This window comes from Chelonia mydas, chromosome 21 (assembly GCF_015237465.2).
Source record: "Chelonia mydas isolate rCheMyd1 chromosome 21, rCheMyd1.pri.v2, whole genome shotgun sequence".
Taxonomy (NCBI): domain Eukaryota; kingdom Metazoa; phylum Chordata; order Testudines; family Cheloniidae; genus Chelonia; species Chelonia mydas.
This window is the reverse complement of record NC_051261.2, coordinates 17,323,947-17,344,081: the sequence shown is the minus strand read 5'-3', so window position 1 is coordinate 17,344,081 and position 20,135 is coordinate 17,323,947. Positions and strand designations below refer to the sequence as shown.

Below are 20,135 nucleotides of genomic sequence, written 5' to 3'. Positions count from 1 at the left end.
GCACCTAAGTCCCTTTGGGAATCTGCGTGAAGGGCTGCAGCTCTTGGCTCCATGTCTAGTTGGCAGCCGTATCAAGTGGAGTGCCCCAAGGGTCGGTCCTGGGGCCGGTTTTGTTCAATATCTTAATTAACAATCTGGAGGATGGCGTGAATTGCACCTTCAGCAAGTTTGCAGGTGATACTAAACTGGGAGGGGTGGTAGATACACTGGAGGGTAGGGATAGGATACAGAGGGCCCTAGGCAAATTAGAGGATTGGGCCAAAAGAAATCTGATGAGGTTCAACAAGGACAAGTGCAGAGTCCTGCACTTAGGACGGAAGAATACCATGTACTGCTACAAACTAGGGATTGAGTGGCTAGGCAACAGTTCTGCAGAAAAGGACCTAGGGGTTACAATGGACGAGAAGCTGGATGGGAGTCAACAGTGTGCCCTTGTTGCCAAGAAGGATAACAGCATTTTGGGCTGTATAAGTAGGGGCATTGCCAGCAGATCGAGGGACGTGATCATTCCCCTCTATTCAACATTGGTGAGGCCTCATCTGGAGTACTGTGTCCAGTTTTGGGCCCCACACTACAAGAAGGCTGTGGAAAATTGGAAAGCGTCCAGCGGAGGGCAACAAAAATGATTAGGGGGCTGGAACACATGACTTATGAGGAGAGGCTGAGGGAACTGGGGTTATTTAGTCTGCGGAAGAGAAGAATGAGGGGGGATTTGATAGCTGCTTTCAACTACCTGAAAGGGGGTTCCAAAGAGGATGGAGCTCGGCTGTTCTCAGTGGTAGCAGATGACAGAACAAGGAGTAACGGTCTCAAGTTGCAGTGGGGGAGGTTTAGGTTGGATATTAGGAAAAACTTTTTCACTAGGAGGGTGGTGAAGCACTGGAATGCGTTACCTAGGGAGGTGGTGGATTCTCCTTCCTTAGATATCTTTAAGGTCAGGCTTGACAAAGCCCTGGCTGGGATGATGTAGTTGGGGATTGCTCCTGCTGTGAGCAGGGGGTTGGACTAGATGACCTCCTGAGGTCCCTTCCAACCCTGATATTCTATGATTCTTCCTCCGCCCTGGGGCTACAGCCCCGGCACATTTCAGTGGGGTGGTCTCAGGGGAGTAGCCTGCCAGGAAACATCACTGAGTCCCACTGCTCCAGGAGGAGCAAGGGCCAGCGCTCACAGCCAACAGCAGCTCTCTGCCCCCCAGGTCCTGTGCACAGGCGGCTAGGTGAATGGACGAGGAGGCAGGACTCCTGAGTCCCATTCCCAGCTCTGCTATGAGCTCGCTGTCACGCCACCAATTCTCTGTCTTCGCTGCCCCGGTACTAGCACTTACCCACCTCTGTGACGGGCTTTGAGATCTCTGGAGAAAGGGCCCCGGCTGCCTGCTCCTCCCAAGGATTGCATCTGAGTTCAGACTCTGAGCCTGTGGTGAGGCAGGTCAGTATCCTCATCCCTGGTACACAAAGGAGGAAACTGAGGCACGGAGCAGTCTTGAGCCTAATTTTCTGAGGTGCTGAGCACCCAAAGCTCAAACGGGGGTCAAGGGGAGGCTGGGGGCTCAGCACCATGGGACAATCAGGCTACTTCCTTGAGTGCCTCAAAGTGGATTTGGGAGCCTAGGCTCATGCCCATTTGGGGGGCTCTTGGCCTAGTTACGGGCCCAAGGTCACATGGGGCACAGACTGCAGTTCACCTGACTCTGGATTTGTGGCCAGAGCCCTGTGCTGAAATCACTGGACCCTGTCCCGTCCTGAGCTCAGCTACAGCTGATAAGGCCAGGAGAGAGAGAAACTAGTTTTCATTAGAGCAAGACCCACCTGGCCACAGCTAAAAGCCCCATCGGAGCAGGCTGGCGTCCTATTCTGGACCCTTTGTTCTGAGCGCCAGGGCTCGGAGCCCACCAGGTCCCATGCAGGCAGGGAGCCACGTTTCGTAATAAAGAGTTTTATTTGGTGCTCCAGGTTGAAACCTTCCTAAATGAACGTCCTCGAGTCCTAGCCCTCAGAAGCAGTGACGACGGAGCTCAGATGGTGCTGCTCGGCTGGATGTGCTGGCTCGCCAGCTCAGCACGCAAGACCCGCCTGGAGAGGGCGCTCTCAGTCAGAGCAAGCCCCTGCAGGCTCTGGGGTCAGGACACCCCCCAGTTGAGGTTAGTGCATAATCCCATGGCAAAGGTGGCCAGGCCTCTTCTCCTGGCTACTTCCTATTCTCCAGCCCAGCTGGGAAAGGCTCGCTGATTAGAAGGGGCCCATCTGTCCCAGTTCTGTCCATGCCCTGGGCAGTTTTGCCAGAGATCCCGGCAGGCTGAGGCTGGTTGGCTGAGCAGATCTTTGTTCACGGGCTGAGATGTGAATGCCATTCTCCTCTCCAGCCCTCGAGAGCAGAGATGAGACAAAATCAGAACCCCTCTCCCCACCCCATCGCCCTGCACTGAGGGGGCGGGGGGGGCGTCAAATAAATAGGACCTGGATCGGAACCACTCCTTTGTTCGGCAAGCCCAAGGCCTGACCACTGAGGTCTTGCCAGACCTAAACCCTCCCCACGTTTTGGTTGACAGAGTTGGGCAGGGCCAGACCCAAGCAGACAAGGTGGTTGGATAAATGCAGCTTGGATCCCACTTGCCCCTAGCTTGGGCCATGTGATGGGTGAAGGCTCAGATTCAGTCTGGCTCTGATCAGACACGACCCCATGACCAGCTGTTCCTAAGTCTCCGCCAGTGATCAAAGATGCCATGAGGGGGCCAACCAGTGGGGATGGCTTAGCCCTGCGGCTGCCCCACTCACGCGTCACATGGGCTCCTTGCGTTAGAGTCCCCTTTGCCACGGGCAGACAAACCAGAGGGGGCGGTTCTGGAAGGGAAAAGATGATTCATGTCAATACAAACAAATCACTATCACTGTTCCCTTCCCCCTACCCAGCACCCCGGGACAGCCTGCCCTGGAGCACTGCTTCCCATGTAGCAGTGGCTCTGTTCTCTGGGGCGAAGGCTGTATCTGATGTCTGAGCTGGGCCATGCATGAGCGGGGGCTCCCCTGGGGCTCCAGGGCAGGGGATCCAAGCCCAGGCCATGAAGCAGCATTGGGGGACAAGGCGGGAGAAGAGTGTGGGTTGCGGGGAGCGTAGGGCCCAGCACTTGAGGTGCTGGGGAAGGGGGAAGAGACCCACAGTGGCTCCCAGGGCCCACCTCCTGCTGGGCAGGTGTCACCAGTCCAGCAGCACTTCGGAGGAGTTTGAGACAGAGCAAGGGGCCTGGGCCAAGCTGAGGAGGGATTGCTGGAAGACCAAGGGATAGGGAGGCAGATTGCGCTGGAGCCTGTGCTAGGTCCAGGGCGTGCCTGGTGGGAGGCTGCGTTGGAGTCTGGGGGCTGGGTAGGAGGAAATGGGGCTGGATCCTAGGAAACCCCTGTCTCACGGCCTGATCAAAGGTCACTTGTTCAGCTACACTCCCTTGAACTGGTTCGCCTGAGTCTCCACCTGCTCCTTCCGCAGACACATGGCTCCGCCGTGCCTTGTCCAAGGCTTAGCCAGGAGTGTCCTGGCTCAAGCTTGTGCTCTCCCTCCTCCTTGAAGGGATCTCAGTGGGGGAAAATCAGGGAAGCGGCATGGTGGTGGGGATCCCAGCTGTCCCCCTTTTCCTATTTGGATTAGGGTGGCTAGGTGCTCAGTTTTCGACCAGAAAGTCCAGTCGAAAAGGGGACCTGACAGTGTCCTGTCAGATCTACGGACTGGACACCCAAAGTCTGGTTACTGTGGGTGGGGAAACTGCGCCAGCCCCTACTCAGCTGGGGCCGCCTCCTACCTGTGTAGGGCGGCTGAAGCTCCCATTCCGGGCTCTGCAGGTGAGTCCCTCCTGACTCTTGGGGGCCAGGGGGAAGGTGGGAGGGGAAAACAGCGAGTGATGGGAGGGAGGGAGAAAGAGAAGTGAATGGGGGCAGAGGAGGGCAGGGGCAGGGTTTGGGGGGAATAGGCAGAGCAGGGGTGGGGCCTCGGGGAAGAGGGAAGGGCAGGGGAGGTTCCGGCATTCCTGCTGGAGGGTCCATTTTTTAAATATAACCCTAACTGGGATGGAGATAGGTTCACACAGTTGGGGGGTAGGGATCAGATCAGAAAGGATTAAGAGGATATTGAATTAGAGACCCCCCCCCCAAAAAAATCAACGCTCTTTTCATAGACCCATAGAAACATAGAGCTAGAAGGGACCTCAAGAGATCAGCTAGTCCATCCCCCCGCACTGAGTGAGGGCCTTTTGGAAACTTACAAGAGACAAACTGGAAATTCCAGGGAATTTTTAATCCAAGAGGCTGTTTCTGCTCCAAGTGGAAAAGGGAAAAATCATAGAAACGCTACGATATTGATCTTAGCCAGCCAAAATGACTCAGCCACCAGAACCAGCTGCTTGTCAGCGTGGGCACTCAGGTGGAGAGAGGACACGTCAGTTGCCACGGTTGTGTTTATTAGGAAATCGTGCCCTGTTGACAGCTGGGTTTTGCATTATTCCACACATCAGAAAGACTAGGTTGTCAAGGGCAAAGGTCTGCTACGGCTCGGGCTTGGGTGTGGGCGCGGCCCGGATGTAGCTGTCAGAGACCGTGATGTGCTGGTCGAGGAACTCCGAGGTCTCCTCCACAATCTGCCCAGGTATTCGGAAATCGACGCCGGGCGGCTCGCTTTTGGGAGAGGCAACGTTCCTGCTCTCTGTGTTGCAGCCTGTCCCCTGCAGGAACTGCAAGAAGTTCTCCTCGATGGAGCCTTCGCGGCTGGGCAGCCGGAGGTCCTCCTCTGCTTGCTGCTTGAAGAAGCAGGTGAGGTGCCTGCTGAGCTCCCCACGGATCTGCCGGTTGAGGCACCCGTAGAAGAAAGGGTTGGACGTGAAGCAAAAGTAGCCAATCCAGGTGACCACACTCTCCACTTGCCGGCCCGGGAAAGCCTGAGAGCTCAGCGCCAAATAGAGATGGAAGGAGAAATAGGGCAGCCAGCAGAAAAGGAACTGCCCTCCGACTGCTAGGAGAATGATAGCAGCCTTCCCACCCCCAAACGTCCTCTGAGGGGTAATCCGAGGGGCACCCGAGCTGGTCACCATGGTGGACCTGCTGCTGAGGGATTCCGATCGCTGCCGCGGCGTATCCATCCAGGTGGGGAGTGGGCCATGGTGCATGGCAGCCACCCTGGCCACCTTGAACATGCTACAGTAGACCACTAGGATGATCAGGACGGGCAGGAGGAAGTAGAAGATGGCAAAGAAAACCACAAAGAACTTGCAGTAGGAGCTCTGGCTCCACTGCAGCGAGCAGCTCCGGCCACTGTAGGCTGGGGAGGCACTGAAACGATCCGGAGAGAGCCAGCCCAGGACAGGGATCATGGACATGACCACCGCCTTGATCCACACCCCCACCAGGACGCAGACCACCAGGCCAACGGTCATCTTGACCTCGTAGCGCATCGGATGCACCACATAGTAGTAGCGCTCCACGTTGATGGCCGAGATGGAAAGGATGCACATGCTGATGAAGCAGACGCTCAGGAAGAGGTAGACACGGCACAGGGCCTCGCCGAAGATGGTGCTGTTGAAGAAGGCGGAGCTGGACAGCATGGCCAGAGGCATGAGGGTCAGGGCTGCCAAGAGGTCCACCAGACAGAGGTGGAAAACAAAGACAAATTTCCTCAGTGCTGGTGTCTTAATGATGACAGTCATCACGGCCACATTGCCCACGATGGCCGTCAGGTCAATCAAGAGCATGAAGAAGAGCCCGATGGATTCTGAGGCCACGTCCCTGGTCTTGGTGTCCAGGGTGGAATTGGGGTGCATGGTGCTCTGGGATGTATGGAGAAGCCTTCCCGGCCTGGAGGAATTCCATACCCACTGGGTAGGGAGTGAAGGCTCCATGGAGACTGGTGTCGACGCCCACGGCACCTCCCCTCACAGGTCCATCATCCATCCTATTTTGGGTCCCCTAGAGTAATCAGAGAGAATTAGCCAGCAGAGAGGGAGCAATCCCAGCCCACAGACTCACATTCTGGCCGGCTCCTTCACCAGCTGCCGAGCCCCAGAGGACAAGTCCATGCTCCAAGGGCATTTACACTTCCCGATGCTGCTGGATTACACTGGCCATCCTGCTGCTCAGCTGCACCGAATTTGGCACCCTTGTCTGTGTCCTGCTGGATTGTGCTTGGGTGGGTGATGCCCGCGGGTCCAGAAAAGCCATGGGATTGCAGATGGAGCTAAGGGTCTCCTGCCTGTCTTCAGCCCTCCTGGTATCTCATCTTGCTGCTCGCTTTTCCCTGGCAAAGCTTAGCACCTACAACGAAATGTAATTCCGCGTTAATCACTGCATTGGCTAAGCCGAGAGCCAGGGCCAAACCCTGGGCTCGTGCTGATAATGGGAATTTTGCTGAAAGGGCGGACATACCAGAGCACATGCGTACACTCAAGCACGTTCGTAAGTGCTTTGCTGAATCAGGGACACAGATCTGAGTAGACACCGAGGACGGTGCTCAGGTTCTGCCCCCCAAGGTCCTAGCTGATGCTGCTAATCCATTAAACCACTTTGATTTTGGGAGGATTCCAGCCCCTCTGCTGCTCCAAGGGCTCCTCCCAGCTTTGGACCTTGGTTTCCAACTCCAGGGGCATCCCCTAAGCTCCCAAAATGGACAGGGTAGAGAGACCCATCTATCATTATTAGGGATTGGGCGAGATCTTCCTGGGGGAGGGAGCAGGGGCAGGGGCAGAGGCAGATTGCCCCATGTCTGCCTATTACTGTGGGTTTCCTGCACCTTCCTCTGAAGCAGCTGATGCTGATCACTGTCCCAGACAGGATCCTGGACTAGATGGTCCCTAGGTCTGATCCAGTCTGGTGGTCCCCAGATCCCTATGTTCCTTTCATCTCACCAGCGGGGCCTGCTGACTCTGCAACAAATGTCTTGGGAGTTCTGGGTTCTCTCAGGATTCTCCACTGTCCTGTCACATTGGGAGCCCCAGGGCTGCCTTGGACTAGTGAGTGGCTGCTTCATACCCCAGATCTCAGGAAAGGCAAAGGAAGGATGAGTATGCTCACCCAGAGAAAGAAACCATCCACAGAGGGCCAGGGACATATCTGGCTCATGGTGGCTGATGCCCATCAACCTCCTCCGGCCATCCCCATCTCCCTGCTCTCAGCGAGCCCAGAAATTGGCCAAGATCCTGGGCTGGTGTAATCAGCACCTCTCCACTGAAGGGCCATAGCTCCACACTGATCATTGAGCAAAGTGGATTTACACCAGGTCCTAGCCCTGGGCCCCCAGCTCTCACTGGCCTCTGTGCTGGCTGGGTCAGCGCCTGTGCTCACCAGATCTCATCCAAGGGGCCTGTAGGTTTCCGAGTGTTCGGGATTCCCCAGTGTATGAGCATCCAGCATATTGCCGGGTATGTTCAGTGTATTTTGTATTCCAGGGGATCTCCTGTTTCTCGGGCATCCGTTATATTTGAGAGGTAGCCTCATTATTGGGGGTCTGGGGTGTTCCGTATGCCCTGCCTCCCATCCTCAGGGAAGCAGTGAATCTTGGGAGTCCCCCGTTATCAGAGGTCTAGCATATTTCATGGGCTCGTGTATGTCAGCGGGTTCCCATTCCTGGCCATCCCAGCATTCGGGAGTTTCCTGTCACTCAGACACTCGCTGGCGTTGTCCTCACACAGGGAGTGGAAGTGTCCCTTGTGGAGTCTCTGCCCAGTTTACAAAGTATACCAGAAAAATAACCTCCCTGAAAGGACAGGAGCTGGGACTGTCCCCCTGTCAGATGGTAAACTAGTACCTTGCAATAACACAGCACCTCCCATTCCAAGGGAATTCCAAAGCACTTCATAGGCTTTAGCTAAGCAGGAGTCACTTTGCTCACAACTGAAATGCAAACACTTCTCGAGTGGAGCACAGCCGCTGTTTAACAGCACACCACAACACTGCCGAATAGCTGAGAACAGAGAGTGAAGAACATGTCCACTTGAAACTACAAGGGGAATTTAGGCCATCCGAATGTAATTACCTAACCTGGAATATGACAAGGACATCAGGGTTCACATCCTAACTTTTGGGAGAAAGCACACTAAGGTCTTTCATGCTAACAACAGAGATCAGAGCCCCACTTTCTGAGAGGTATAAAACCCCACAGGACTCAGGGGATCTGATTCTCCAGTGCCCCATACTTGATACAGTTATTTCTACCAGTGCATCTTGCTGCCAGAGCTCCATAAACGGGCCTCAGTATCACTGAGAATCACAGTGCTGGTAGGGTGACCAGATGTCCTGATTTTATAGGGACAGTCCCAATTTTTGGATCATTTTCTTATATAAACTCCTATTACCCCTGACCCCCATCCCAATTTTTCACCACAGTCATGAGAGGGGCTCGCCAGCCACAGTAGGAATCCACCTCCCTGAGAGGCGAGAGCAGATGAATTCTTCTGTTGCCCTAGTGCTGTCTACACGGGGGGTCAGGTCAGCTGACTACATCACTCAGGGGGGTGGATTTTTCACACCGCTGGGTGATGTAGCTGGGTCCACTTAACTTTTTAGTGTAGACCAGGCCTTGAAGAACCATCTCACCCTGTGACACCAGCATCAGGGTATGTCTACACTATGGAGGCCAGACCACCATAATCCCATAGCATAGCTGCAGTCTACGCCGCCGGAAGGGGATTTCTGTCACTTAGGAATGCCACCTCCCCGAACGAAGTTAGCTATGTCAACGGAGGTCCTCTTCCACTGACGGAGCTGCGTCTGCGCTGGGGGTTTAGTTGGCATAGCTACCATGCTCGGGGGAGGAGTTTTCACATCCCTGACCAACGTAGTGATGCAATACAACCTGTCAGCGTGCACCCAGCCTAAGATAGCGCACCAGACACATGCCGCTTGATGAAATTAGCCAAAATGGAAAAAAAAAACCCCAAACATCAATGCCTGGTCTAAACTTAACACCGATTGACATATTTCAGAGTAGCAGCTGTGTTAGTCTGTATTTGCAAAAGGAAAAGGAGGACTTGTGGCACCTTAGAGACTAACAAATTTATTTGAGCATAAGCTTTCCTGAGCTACAGCTCACTTCATCGGATGCATTTGTTAGTCTCTAAGGTGCCACAAGTCCTCCTTTTCTTTCTACTGATTGACATAGCGACTTCACTCAGGGGTGTAGAAAATCCACACACCGAATGCTCTAGCTGAGCAGACCCAGCCCTCCAGTCTAGATGCAGCTAGGTCGGCAGGAGAATGCTTCCATCCAGGTAGCTACCACCGCTTGGAAAGGTGAATTCTTTACAGTGATGGGAAAACCCCTTCTGTTGCCATAGGAACCATCTACATCACGGTGCTGCAGCGCCATAGCTACGTCACTGTAGCGCCCGTAGTGTAGACATGGCCTAAACCTCAAGCACGGTATAAAGGCGGGAACTTACTGCCACCAGCTGTGGAAACGCATGTGACTCCAAAGGGTCTGGGGAGAGCCAGTCGAAGGAACTTTGATGGAACCATATTCCCTGGGAAAATGCAGTTCCACTGAAATCGAAACACTCTGTGAAACTGGTCGATTTTGTTCCAGTTTTATTGGGGAGAGGAGGGAAGTTGCAGCAATGTTGCAATGTCCCATTTTGACATTTCAGAACAAAACATTTCAATATTTTGTTTTTAAACAACTTTTCATTTCCGCTGGTTTTGGTTGGTACGATATTCTAACATCACACAAAGTTAAAAAAAAAATCAAAGCACAAGGGACTGGACATAAATTTCTTTTCAGAATTTTCCTGAGTGGAGAATTTCAAAATGTTCAGTTTTCCCTCTGATTTGGAATGAAGCCAGATTTTGAAATCTCAAAAACCTTTGCAGCACAGAACTCCCATTCTCCTCACAGATCTAGTTCTGGGTGCTGAGATGCCAGCTCCAGCAGAACTATGTATCCTGAATCTAATGGCGTGGGACAGCTCAGACATATCAGATCCTCAGCTGGTGATCATTGACTTTGCTCCATGGACTCCAATGGAACTAAGGCTGAAGATCTGGCCCTAAATTATGATTCCTAAACACGGAATTGCTCTGATGGAAAACTCCCCCACAGATGAAACAGTGGTTAATGTATCTGCTGAAAGCAGCACCTGGGGAGGAGGGCACCTACAGGGAAAGAACAGACAGGGCAACATTTCAACAAACAGTAACAACATTTGCAGCCGTCTGAATAGTTAGATATTGACCACTGATGGAATTCAGTACTCCAGCTCAGGAATCTGCTGAACAGTCAAGCATCCCTAAATGGGGAAACAGCAACGCACGGCCTGGCTTGCACCATAGCACTGACCTGGAAAAAAGGATGGTTGGATATTGTACAATTAATGTTACTGCCGGTTAAAAATGCCAGGCCTAGCTCTCAGCAAGATAAGGCTTCTCTGTACTAATCTGGTAGTGGGAAGGGACCTGAAACTGGGAGTAATTTACGCCAACTGCAATATAAAGGGGCTAGAGCATAAATGAGAAGTGGGGCACAGCACCCGCTAACAGTAGGCTGGAGAATTAGGGTAAGCCCTGACTCAGAGGGAAGAGCGCCCCCTACTGACTCACCCACAGCAGCACGCAACACCTAGCACCATACTGTGGCATTGGGGTCAGCACTGGCTCCACACATAATGCTCCTTACCGCCCAGTGCCCCCAAGGGCCATGCTGGAGCAGTGGAGTCAGCCCCCTATCGAATGACTCACCTGGCCCAGCCGTGTTTAGTGCACAACAGTAAATGGGATCTCAGCACAAATGGGCCATTGCCGTTTCCTACTGGCGCTGCGGGCACCCAGTGCTGGCGTTTGCAGGCTGTAGCTGGCACAAAGCGGGGAGCGAGGGGAAGTGCATGCAGTCCAGATCACAAAGACTGTGAGGCAGCTCTACCTTTGTGTGATCCACACCGGCAACTTCTCCCCCCGTCCATGTAGCCACCCACGACAACGGAGGACGTCCACCAGCCCCCAGGAGCCCGTCCCCCCCAGAGGAGCAGCGTGGTAGCAAATGGGCAACTCTGACTTCAAGCACCTTTCCTAGCAGACGAAACCTGTTCAAATTCAGCACATCCTTCCCCTGCCCGCCCCCCTGACACTGGGGGATGTTCCTGAGGCGAAGCGCTGTGGGACAGGAAAGGCAAAGGCATTGGGATAGGAACACTGGGGAATGCTCACTGGAGTCACACCCACTGGCCCTATGGCTGCAGTGGTACTGATTGGGATCGGGGTCTACCAGTTCTTATGCTTCAGGGCGCCGGCTGATCGCCAGCTGGGGGTCAGGAAGAACCCCCTTTTGGGGGAATGGTATTAAACAGTTAGGTATACTACACGGGGTGCACTATCCTTCATTTGTAGCCTCTGGTGTTGGGCACCATGAGATGCAGGGCACAGGGCGAGATGGCTGGCTGGTGTGTTCTGTGTTCTCTTTCCCCTGCCCATCCCCAGCTCCCTCCGCTCTCCCCAGCAACGCGCCCTCCCCACTTCTCCGATCTTGGTCCTGATCAGCCCCTCAACACAGGATGCTTTGCTCTCTCAGGCCCCTAGGCAGGCTGCCCTCTACCCTGTGGACGCCCACCATGGTGTTGTGCCCAGCTCACATGAGCCAACCTGATGAATCTGAGGGTGACCCTCCTCCCCTGTTCCTGCCCAGGCTGCCCCCACAGCCTCCCATTGGGCCCTTCACTTCTATCCACTCGCCCTTCCCTTTGCAGGGGCAGGATTCTTACCCTGTGCTTTCCACCTGCGCAGCGAGCCCCAGCATCCTGCCAGCAGGCCCCAGCCAGGGTGGAAGGGAAGAGAGCCAGGCTAGGAGAGCAGAGCGGCATCCAGCCTGGCCCTGCTCATTCCTTCGCCCTGGTGCTGCTGAACTGGCTTCCAGTGGGACCCTCTGAAGGGCTGCCTCCACCCAGCTCAGGTCCTCGCCCCTCCATTAAAACGGATCCTGGAGTCCCTGGTGGCCAGAGCTCGGGTGCCCAGCTCCGGTTCCACCCCAGCTCCTTGAGGTTTCAGTCAGGAGACTGGACTTGGCTCTGTGCATTTCTCCCATTGACCGAGACACTCCAGATACCTGGGGATGCAGAAAGAAATGCTGCAGCCTAGCCAGCCCCAGCCCTCTCCTCCTGTCCCCAATCCAGGCATCTGCTCCTACCTTTCCCTGTGCAGCCTGCCAGAGTACTGGGGACCTCTCAGCTGATGCTCCTCCACGGGAGATGATGCACAGAGTCACTGCAGTGAAGGGTGAGAGGCAGCCAGCAGCTTGGAGATCATCAAGGTTTCTGGGTCCTAAAGGCCTCCTGGTTTGCAGTTTGGTATAACTGGTCCTGCCCCGTCCACGGCTCACACAGGGATAAGGAGTGCAGGTCAAGGCCTTGCCTGCAAAGCATCCAACCTCCTTCCAATGCCAGGCCAGCCCCACAGCGTTCCCATGAGAGTCAGAACCATTGCCTTTCGCAGCTTCCTCCAGGCTGCGTCCGGCTTCTGCCAGCAGGGCCTGCACCGGGAACAGCATGTCCTAGCACGGGGCTAGTGGCCCAGGGTGCCCAGCGCTCTCTAATGCCATTGCAGAGATGGGACTTGCTCAGCTGATGGAGCCCCTGCTACCACATTGGGCAACGGAACGTGCCCAGACCATGAAGGTCAGAAACTCCGGCAGCACAGCACCCCCTATCCCTGGGATTGGAAGGTGGAGGAGGGTCAGCATATGAAGGCCCCACCTCCACTACCTTCCAACGAGCCTGCAGCCTGGCTTCCCGGCCTACCCCCATAATTCTAAGTAGAGCTACCCTGGGCCAAAGCGTGCAGAGAGGGGTGAGTCTCCCCTAAAGGAGAACAGCTGGGGGTTTGCACCCAGGCATAGTCCATGATAGGTCACCATGAACTCAGCCGCCCTCTTCCCATCGTGTCACCAGGTCACTCTGGATGGACGAGAGGATTTGGTTGTGGCCCATCCCCTGTGTTTAGCGAACTCCTCTGAACCCAAACCACACACAAATGATTTAAAAATGGCAATAGCATGATCCAGCAGGGAGGGCATAGGCCTGGGAGTCAGGACTACTGGGTTCTGTCCTGGCTGGGCCACATATACCCTGCAAATTGCATCCCCCACTCACTCTCTCTCTGTGCCTCAGTTTTTCCCGTGTAATAAAGGAGCAATGATACTTACTCTCCTTCATAAAGTTGACTGCTAGAGAAGACAGGTGTGTTGTTACCTCTCCTGTGTAAGGGACGGGACCACAGGTGAGGTGCCAGGGGGATTACACAGCCCTGGCGGCCCAGCCCAGGGGCAGACACAATGTAGCTGGGGTAGGTGAAGCTTTAGTGGGCGAGAGAGGCACTTCCCTCAGGAAGCTGTAGTCGTGTAGGGACAGCCTGGAAGAAGACATAAAGCCCGGGGGGGGAAGGACACAAGGGAATCAGAAAAGAAGGGTTGGGGCTGAAACAATGGGCAGGGGCAGGGGCAGGAGCAACCTCTTCAAGGAGAGGGGGAAGATGGGTAGTGACCCCCCAAGGAGTGGGGGATGGGGGCAGCAGAAAGGGCCGCGTCTGGAGCAGAGTGGAGGAGGCAGAGAGGGGAGTGGGGAAGGCCAGTGAGGCAGAGCAGGGTTGAGTTGAGAATGGGAGCGGTCTGATATCTCAGCAGCAGCATTGGGGAGTGAGGGAGGGACAAGGAGGAGCCTGGGGCTGGGGGCTAGATGGTGACAGGGAAAGGGGGACAGTGTTTGGGGGCAAGGCACCGTGTAGGAGTCTATCCCTTGAGGGCCAGGGGCCCTAGTTTCCAGCCAGGGAACACCCAGCTTGGGCAACAGCTGGGGGCTAGTGGACTAAGCACAGGGCTGGGGGCCAGGACTCCTGGGTTATTGTTGGTAGTAGTGTCACAGCCATGCCATGCCTAGGGGCTCCCGCATGCCAGGCGCTGCCCAGACACATGGAGTAGGAGATAGTCCTACTCTGAAGAGCTCACAAGCTGAGAGAAAGGAATCAGCCCCATGTTAAAGAGGGGGAATTCAACGTGGGGAGCAGAAGGCCTAGGTTCCCAAAGGGATTTCAGGTAGCACAGGACCTAACTCCTAGATGCCCTGCTGCTCAGGGGAACCTACCCACAGCCCCACGTCCAGCACATGGGGAGAGCCAAGTGCCTCGGAAAGGCATGCAGGAGCCAGCCAGGGTGAAATGCTGACGGCGTGGGGCTTAAAGCCTCCATTCGCACAGGGGCTTATTGCCTAACTCCCTTTGGTCTGGGCCTTAGGTACCCTAGGGACAGGGTGGTGCCTGCCTCCGCTCAGGCTTCCCAGGCCTGACCCCTCTCCTGGTCCTGACCCAAAGTCTCCTGGGGAACCTGTGGTGGAGGCAGGAATTGAACCGAGCTCTCCTGAGTCCCAAGCTGCTGGGTTAATGATGGAACCATCCAACCTCTGCTTCGAGCTCAGCTATTGCCTCTCTGGGCACCCTGGGTAGGTCATGTCCCCACTTTGCCTCAGTTTCCCCTCGGATTGCCAACCCTCCAGGACTGTCCTGGAGTCTCCAGGAATTAAAGATGAATCTGCAGTTAAAGATTATGTCATGCGCTGAAACCTCCAAGCGTACGTCCAACCAAAACCGGCACCCTTCTCTGTAGCACGGAGCCAACAATGCACAGGATTAGCAGCAGCTCTGGGAATGGCACATGGAAGTGGAGAAACGATGCAGATTAAACCATTCAGAGAATAAACTCTCTGGTTCCTCCAACCTCTCCCAGGGCACCCTGGCAGCTGGGCAGGGCCACCCAGCGCAGGTGTGTTTCCTTCTGCCCGGAGCTGCAGCCAGGGGCTGGTCCTGGGGGGCACAGCGTTGGGTCCTGGTTAGCTTCCTACATGGCACTAGCATGGCTTTTTTTAGCATCTGCTTCTCCCCTGGGAAACTGTAGGCTGCATTGTGGCATCTCCCCCAACACAGCCAGCCGCATGGCCCCAGCCAGGAGGCTGGTCGTCATTTCAGCCTGGCCTTTTATTCATTTAGTCGGTTTGGGGGCTTATGCTGCTGCTTTTCATCTGTTCCCTCTTTGCCACTGCACAGGGCTAGCACCAGTGCGACTATAGCTGTGAGCTCCCTCATAGCAGGGCCCTGGCAAGGCCAGCCAGGACCCCAGGGCTGTGATCTTCCTCCCAGCAGTGTCCTCAGCTCTGCCAGTGCTCAACCTTGCAGCAGTGGCCCTGACTAGCCACTAGCAGCCACTGTCAGAACAAGAGAGAAGGCCGAGCTTGGCAAACCCTTTGTAGTTGTCTGCGTTGGCTGCACGGGCTCCTCTGCTGCTGAGTAGCAGCTTGGAGAAGGTAATGCATATTCAGGCTGCAGCCACCGTTGGTCACGTGCACCTATTGCTAGGTTACAAGAACCCAAAAATAAATCCTTCCAAACTAGATTAGAAACAGAGGGACCTCAAATGACCTGTGTTCCCAGCACTGTAGTAGGGGAGCAGGGATATTAGTGAGTGGCAGAGGGGGAGACACGGGGAAGTTCCCTGGTAGGAAAGGAGGGCCGTCCTTCCCAGCCCTCCCTGGACAAAACAAGGGGGCTGCTCCCCCCTAGGCAGCTGCTGACCTTCAGCCCCAAGTCTTCATGCACAGCTGAGGATGCTGGGCTGCTTTCCTCAGGGCTGGCCAGCTGGGGCACAAAGGACCAGCACTAACTGGGCTCACAACTGGGAAACCATCTTCGGCTGCGAATCAGTCAAGGACCCTTCTACAGAGCATCTGCCTGCCCCACTCCAGACTGAGAGACTCAGGCAGCCCCATACATAGCCCACCCAGCACAGCATGGCCCTGCCGGCGACCTGAATGCACTTGATGTGTTAGTGGACCAGATCCCCAGCTGGTGTAAATCGGCATAACTCCATTGGCATCAGTGGGCCAAATCCCCCACTGATGTAAATAGCTGCATTGGAGTCAGTGGGCCAGACTCCCCGCTGGTGCCAAGCCCCGTGTCTGCACTGGGTCAGTGCTGCTACTCTGATGTGCATGGCTGAGGGTCTGACAGGCAAATGACACAAGGTCATGGACGCAGGCCACTTCACTGCCAGGTTAAGGCGTGAGGACATGGTAATTGTGCTGTTCTGTCCTGGGTCATTGGCCAGACGCATCACCAGTAAATCCGGGAAGTCAGTCTGCGGGATGCTTTAACCAAGTTAGCCGAACTTTTTAAACATGGGTTCAGGCTATGACTGAATTAATAGGGGGCTTGAATCCCCCCTCACTCACCTCGGTGTAAATCCAGAGTGACCCCACTGGGCCTAATTTCCCCCCCTCACTCACGCCAGTGTCAGTCAGGAGTCACCCCACTGGACCCGATTCTCCTCTCACTCCGGTTTGAATCAGGAGTCAGTAAGTGAAGTCAGAAGCAGGTCAATACAGAACTGTATAAGCTGCACCAGAAATACCTAGGGTATTTGGGATACTGTATAAATGAGCAATGCAGGACCCTGAATTTGGGAGTACAAGCCGTGGAACAAAGAACATCTCCTGAACCCATTCCAGAACGGAGATGAACCTAGGCAGCAATCCATCCATCCAGCTGGCTCAAGTCACTGCACCTTCTCAGAGTGATCTTCTGCAGAGCGGGCATGCCTCGACCTGGAGAGCCCCAGCAGACCAGGTACTGCGAAGAGTGAGACGGCACCACGAGTGAGACAGCGTCTCTGTGATGCAGGGACACCGACTATTGTAGGCTGGGATACCAGTAACACTCATTGTGGAGCATCTTTGTAAGGGCCTGATAGTCTGATAAAGCCCCAGGACACTGTGTGATATTGAGGCTTGCTATGTTTGCGTCAAGCAAGACGCTCTTGCTTCCATTTGGGCGTGGAGATCATTAGTAACTGAGTCATATGTAGGGACAAGAGGTTCCTTTAACCACAAGCCACTGGTGCCCCCAGATAAGCAGCCAGGGACTGCGGGGCAGTGAGATGTCAGACTCCATCTGCACACGACAAGAGACAATGCGGAGGTCATTGTGCTCAGCAAGGCCTGGCTCATGTAACCCATCTCGGCACTCGGGGGATGTCATGGCTGTGTTTTTTGGGGGGAGGGATAGCTCAGTGGTTTGAGCATTGGCCTGCTAAACCCAGGGTTGTGAGTTCAATCCTTGAGGGGGCCATTTAGGGAACTGGGGCAAACATTGGGGATTGGTCCTGCTTTGAGCAGGGGGTTGGACTAGATGACCTCCTGAGGTCCAACCCTGATATTCTATGATTCTATGATGCAGGAATGCTGCAGATAGTTGAGGAAACCAAAGCAGCCAAAGGAATCAGGCCAGGCTTTGGAGCGGCCCTTCCCAGAGGGGCTCAGCCTGGGAGGCTGTGTGGCATTAGCTAGCAAAAGCAGAGTGGAGTCCACTGTGGGTATCAGAGCATGGCAACGAGCAGGGATGTCCATCTGATGGCCCAGGATTGGGAAAGGCTTCCAGGGCCAGAACCTCCGCTGGTGGGTCGGGCCCACAAATGTTATGGATGCCCTAGCAATCCCCAAGCTACTGGAAGGGCAGAGAGGACAATGCAAACCCAGAGAGACGCTGCAACGCAGGTGTCAGGGTTCCTTCCCCACTCTGAACTCTGGGGTACAGATGTGAGGACCCACATGAAAGATCCCCTAAGCTTATTCTTACCAGCTTAGGTTAAAACTTCCCCAAGGCACAGATTTCTTTCTTGTCTTGGGATCGCTGCCACCACCAAGTGATTTAACAAACAATCAGGGAAAGGACCACTTGGAGTCCTATTCCCCCAAAATATTCCGCCAAGCCTGGGGAAGGCTTGAGCATATATCCTCACCAATTGGTTACAAAGGGACAACAGATCCAAACCCCTGGGTCTTAGAACAATGGAAAAATCAGTCAGGTTCTTAAAAAGAAGGATTTTATTTAAAGAGAAAAGGTAAAAGAATCACCTCTGTAAACTTAGACTGGTAGTTAACCTTACAGAGTAACAGAAAATTCAAAGAGCACAGAGGAACCCCCTCTAGCCTTAGTTTCAAAGTTACAACAAAACAGGGATAAACCTCCCTCTAGCAAAGGGAAAATTCACAAGTTGAGAAAACAAAGATAAACTCATACGCCTTGCCTGGCTGTTACTTACAAGTTGAAATAAGTGAGACTTGTTCAGAAAGATTTGGAAAACGTGGACTGATGTCCGGTCCCTCTTAGTCCCAAGAGCGAACGGCCACAGAAAACAAAGAACCCAAAACAAAACCTCTCCCCACACCCAGATTTGAAAGTATCTTTTGTCCCCATTGGTTCCTTTGGTCAGGTGCCAACCAGGTTACTTGAGTTTCTTAAACCCCTTACAGGTAAGGAGGAATTTAGGCTACCCCTATGGTTATGACAGCAGGCATCCTTTCCTAGCTCGACTCACCCACAGAGCAACATAAATAAATAGAACAAGAGCCACCCAGCACAGCTGAGGAGACAGCTGCTCTCAAGGATGAGCTGTGTCCTTCAATGGCCACGTCTCACACAAGTGCCGCAGGCTGACACAGGAGGAGCTGGGCGGCATCTCACCCGAAGGGAGCCGCACGGGCTCGGATGAGAACGCACCTGGCTGACGATGAAGGGGGAAGCAGACCGAGGCAGGGTGCAACTCTTCAGGAGAGCCAGGGGCTCCTCAACTGGTGTAAATCAGCTTAACTCTATTGATGCGATGGGGCCATCTTCATTTACATCAGCTGTGATTCTGGCCCATACTGCCCCTTCCTGGCCAAGCCTGGCACTGCCAACATTCCTTGCCTCAGCTCCCTTCCCCAAGATGGGTCTTCTTGGGTCTCCCTACACTGGTCAGGGTTGGGCATGTGGCTTAGCTGTCCAGCTAAGGCACCAACAAACTCCACCCCTTCTGGGGTCACCCACATCCATACTAAGAGTCCCAACAAATGAAAAGGTTCTTCTGCCCTTTGGGGGCAACCCTTCAGCCCGCCCTCTGGGCCCTGTTCTCACCCCCTTTCTGGGCTCTCTTTGAGAGGCTTTTTCTGCTCTATATCGAGCACCAGGCTGGTTCCCCTGGAGTGCCTGGCCTCCTGCAGACCTTGGCTGAGAGTCTTCCACAGGAGCGAGCCAGCCATCCAGCCATTCCACACCCCACACTGATGTCTCCCCTCCCTTTTATACTGCCCAGGTGACCATGCAGCTAGTCCCTGACCCCCTTAGTCCCACCCCATCAGGCTGGGAAGCAAAAGTGTCATTTCAGAACAATTCAGGGAGGCAGGAAGTTGTGTCAGTGCATAGAATATGCTATGGGATTAGCACAATCAATTTCAAACATCTAGAGAATAAGAAGATAAGAAGGTGATAGATAACAGCATGGATTTATCAAGAACAAACCACATCAAACCAACCTGATAGCTTTCTTTGACAGTGTAACAAGCCTTGTGGATGGGGATAAGTGGTAGACGTGGTATATCTTGACTTTAGTTAGGCTTTTGGTACGATCTCGCATGACCTTCTCATAAACAAATTAAGGAAATACAACCTAGACGGAGCTAATATAAGATGGGTGCATAGTTGGCTGGAAAACCATTCCCAGAGAGTAGTTATCAGTGGTTCACAGTCAAGCTGGAAAGGCATATTGATTGGGGTCCCGCAGGGATCAGGTCTGGGTCCGGTTCTGTTCAATATCTTCATCAATTATTTAGATAATGGCATAGAGCGTACAGTTATAAAGTTTGTGGACGATACCAAGCTGGAAGGGGTTGTAAGTGCTTTGGAAGATAAGATTAAAATTCAAAATGATCTGGACAAACTGGAGAAATGGTCTGAAGTAAATAGGATGAAATTCAATAAGGACAAATGCAAAGTACTCCACTTAGCAAGGAACAATGAGTTGCTCACAAACTAAATATGAATCCGTAACACTGTTGCAAAAAAAGCAAACCTCATTCTGGGCTGTATTAGCAGGAGTGTTGTAAGCAAGACACGAGAAGTAATTCTTCCGCTCTGCTCAACACTAATTAGGCCTCAACTGGAGTATTGTGTCCAGTTCTGGGTGCCACATTTCAGGAAAGATGTGGACAAATTGGAGGAAGTCCAGAGAAGAGCAACAAAAATGATGAAAGGTTTAGAAAACATCACCTATGAGGGAAGATTGAAAAAATTGGGTTTGTTTAGTCTGGAGAAGAGAAGACTGAG

General features: G+C 53.8%; 1 protein-coding gene across 2 annotated transcripts; it reads right to left on the bottom strand.

Annotated features, from left to right (window-relative positions):
• Positions 1–1,925: 1,925 nt before the first annotated feature.
• Positions 1,926–12,736, bottom strand: GPR61 (G protein-coupled receptor 61). Of its 2 annotated transcripts, none has more exons than XM_043533723.1 (3): positions 12,142–12,736; positions 4,253–6,290; positions 1,926–2,843 (listed from the first exon to the last, which is right to left on the bottom strand). In XM_043533723.1, exon 2 carries the CDS (start codon positions 5,876–5,878, stop codon positions 4,532–4,534), a length of 1,347 nt encoding a protein of 448 aa, XP_043389658.1. In that variant the 5' UTR covers positions 5,879–6,290; positions 12,142–12,736; the 3' UTR covers positions 1,926–2,843; positions 4,253–4,531. The 2 variants fall into 2 exon arrangements, with proteins under 2 accessions (XP_043389658.1, XP_007067604.1); XM_007067542.3 differs by lacking the exon at positions 12,142–12,736 and adding an exon at positions 11,720–12,063 and having other exon boundaries at positions 1,957–2,843.
• Between the last annotated feature and the right edge of the window lie 7,399 nt (positions 12,737–20,135).

What these genes read in the sequence shown, in the direction of transcription:
- GPR61 (XM_043533723.1), bottom strand. Translation starts at nt 5,878, where the DNA reads ATGGAGCCTTCACTCCCTACCCAGTGGGTATGGAATTCCTCCAGGCCG.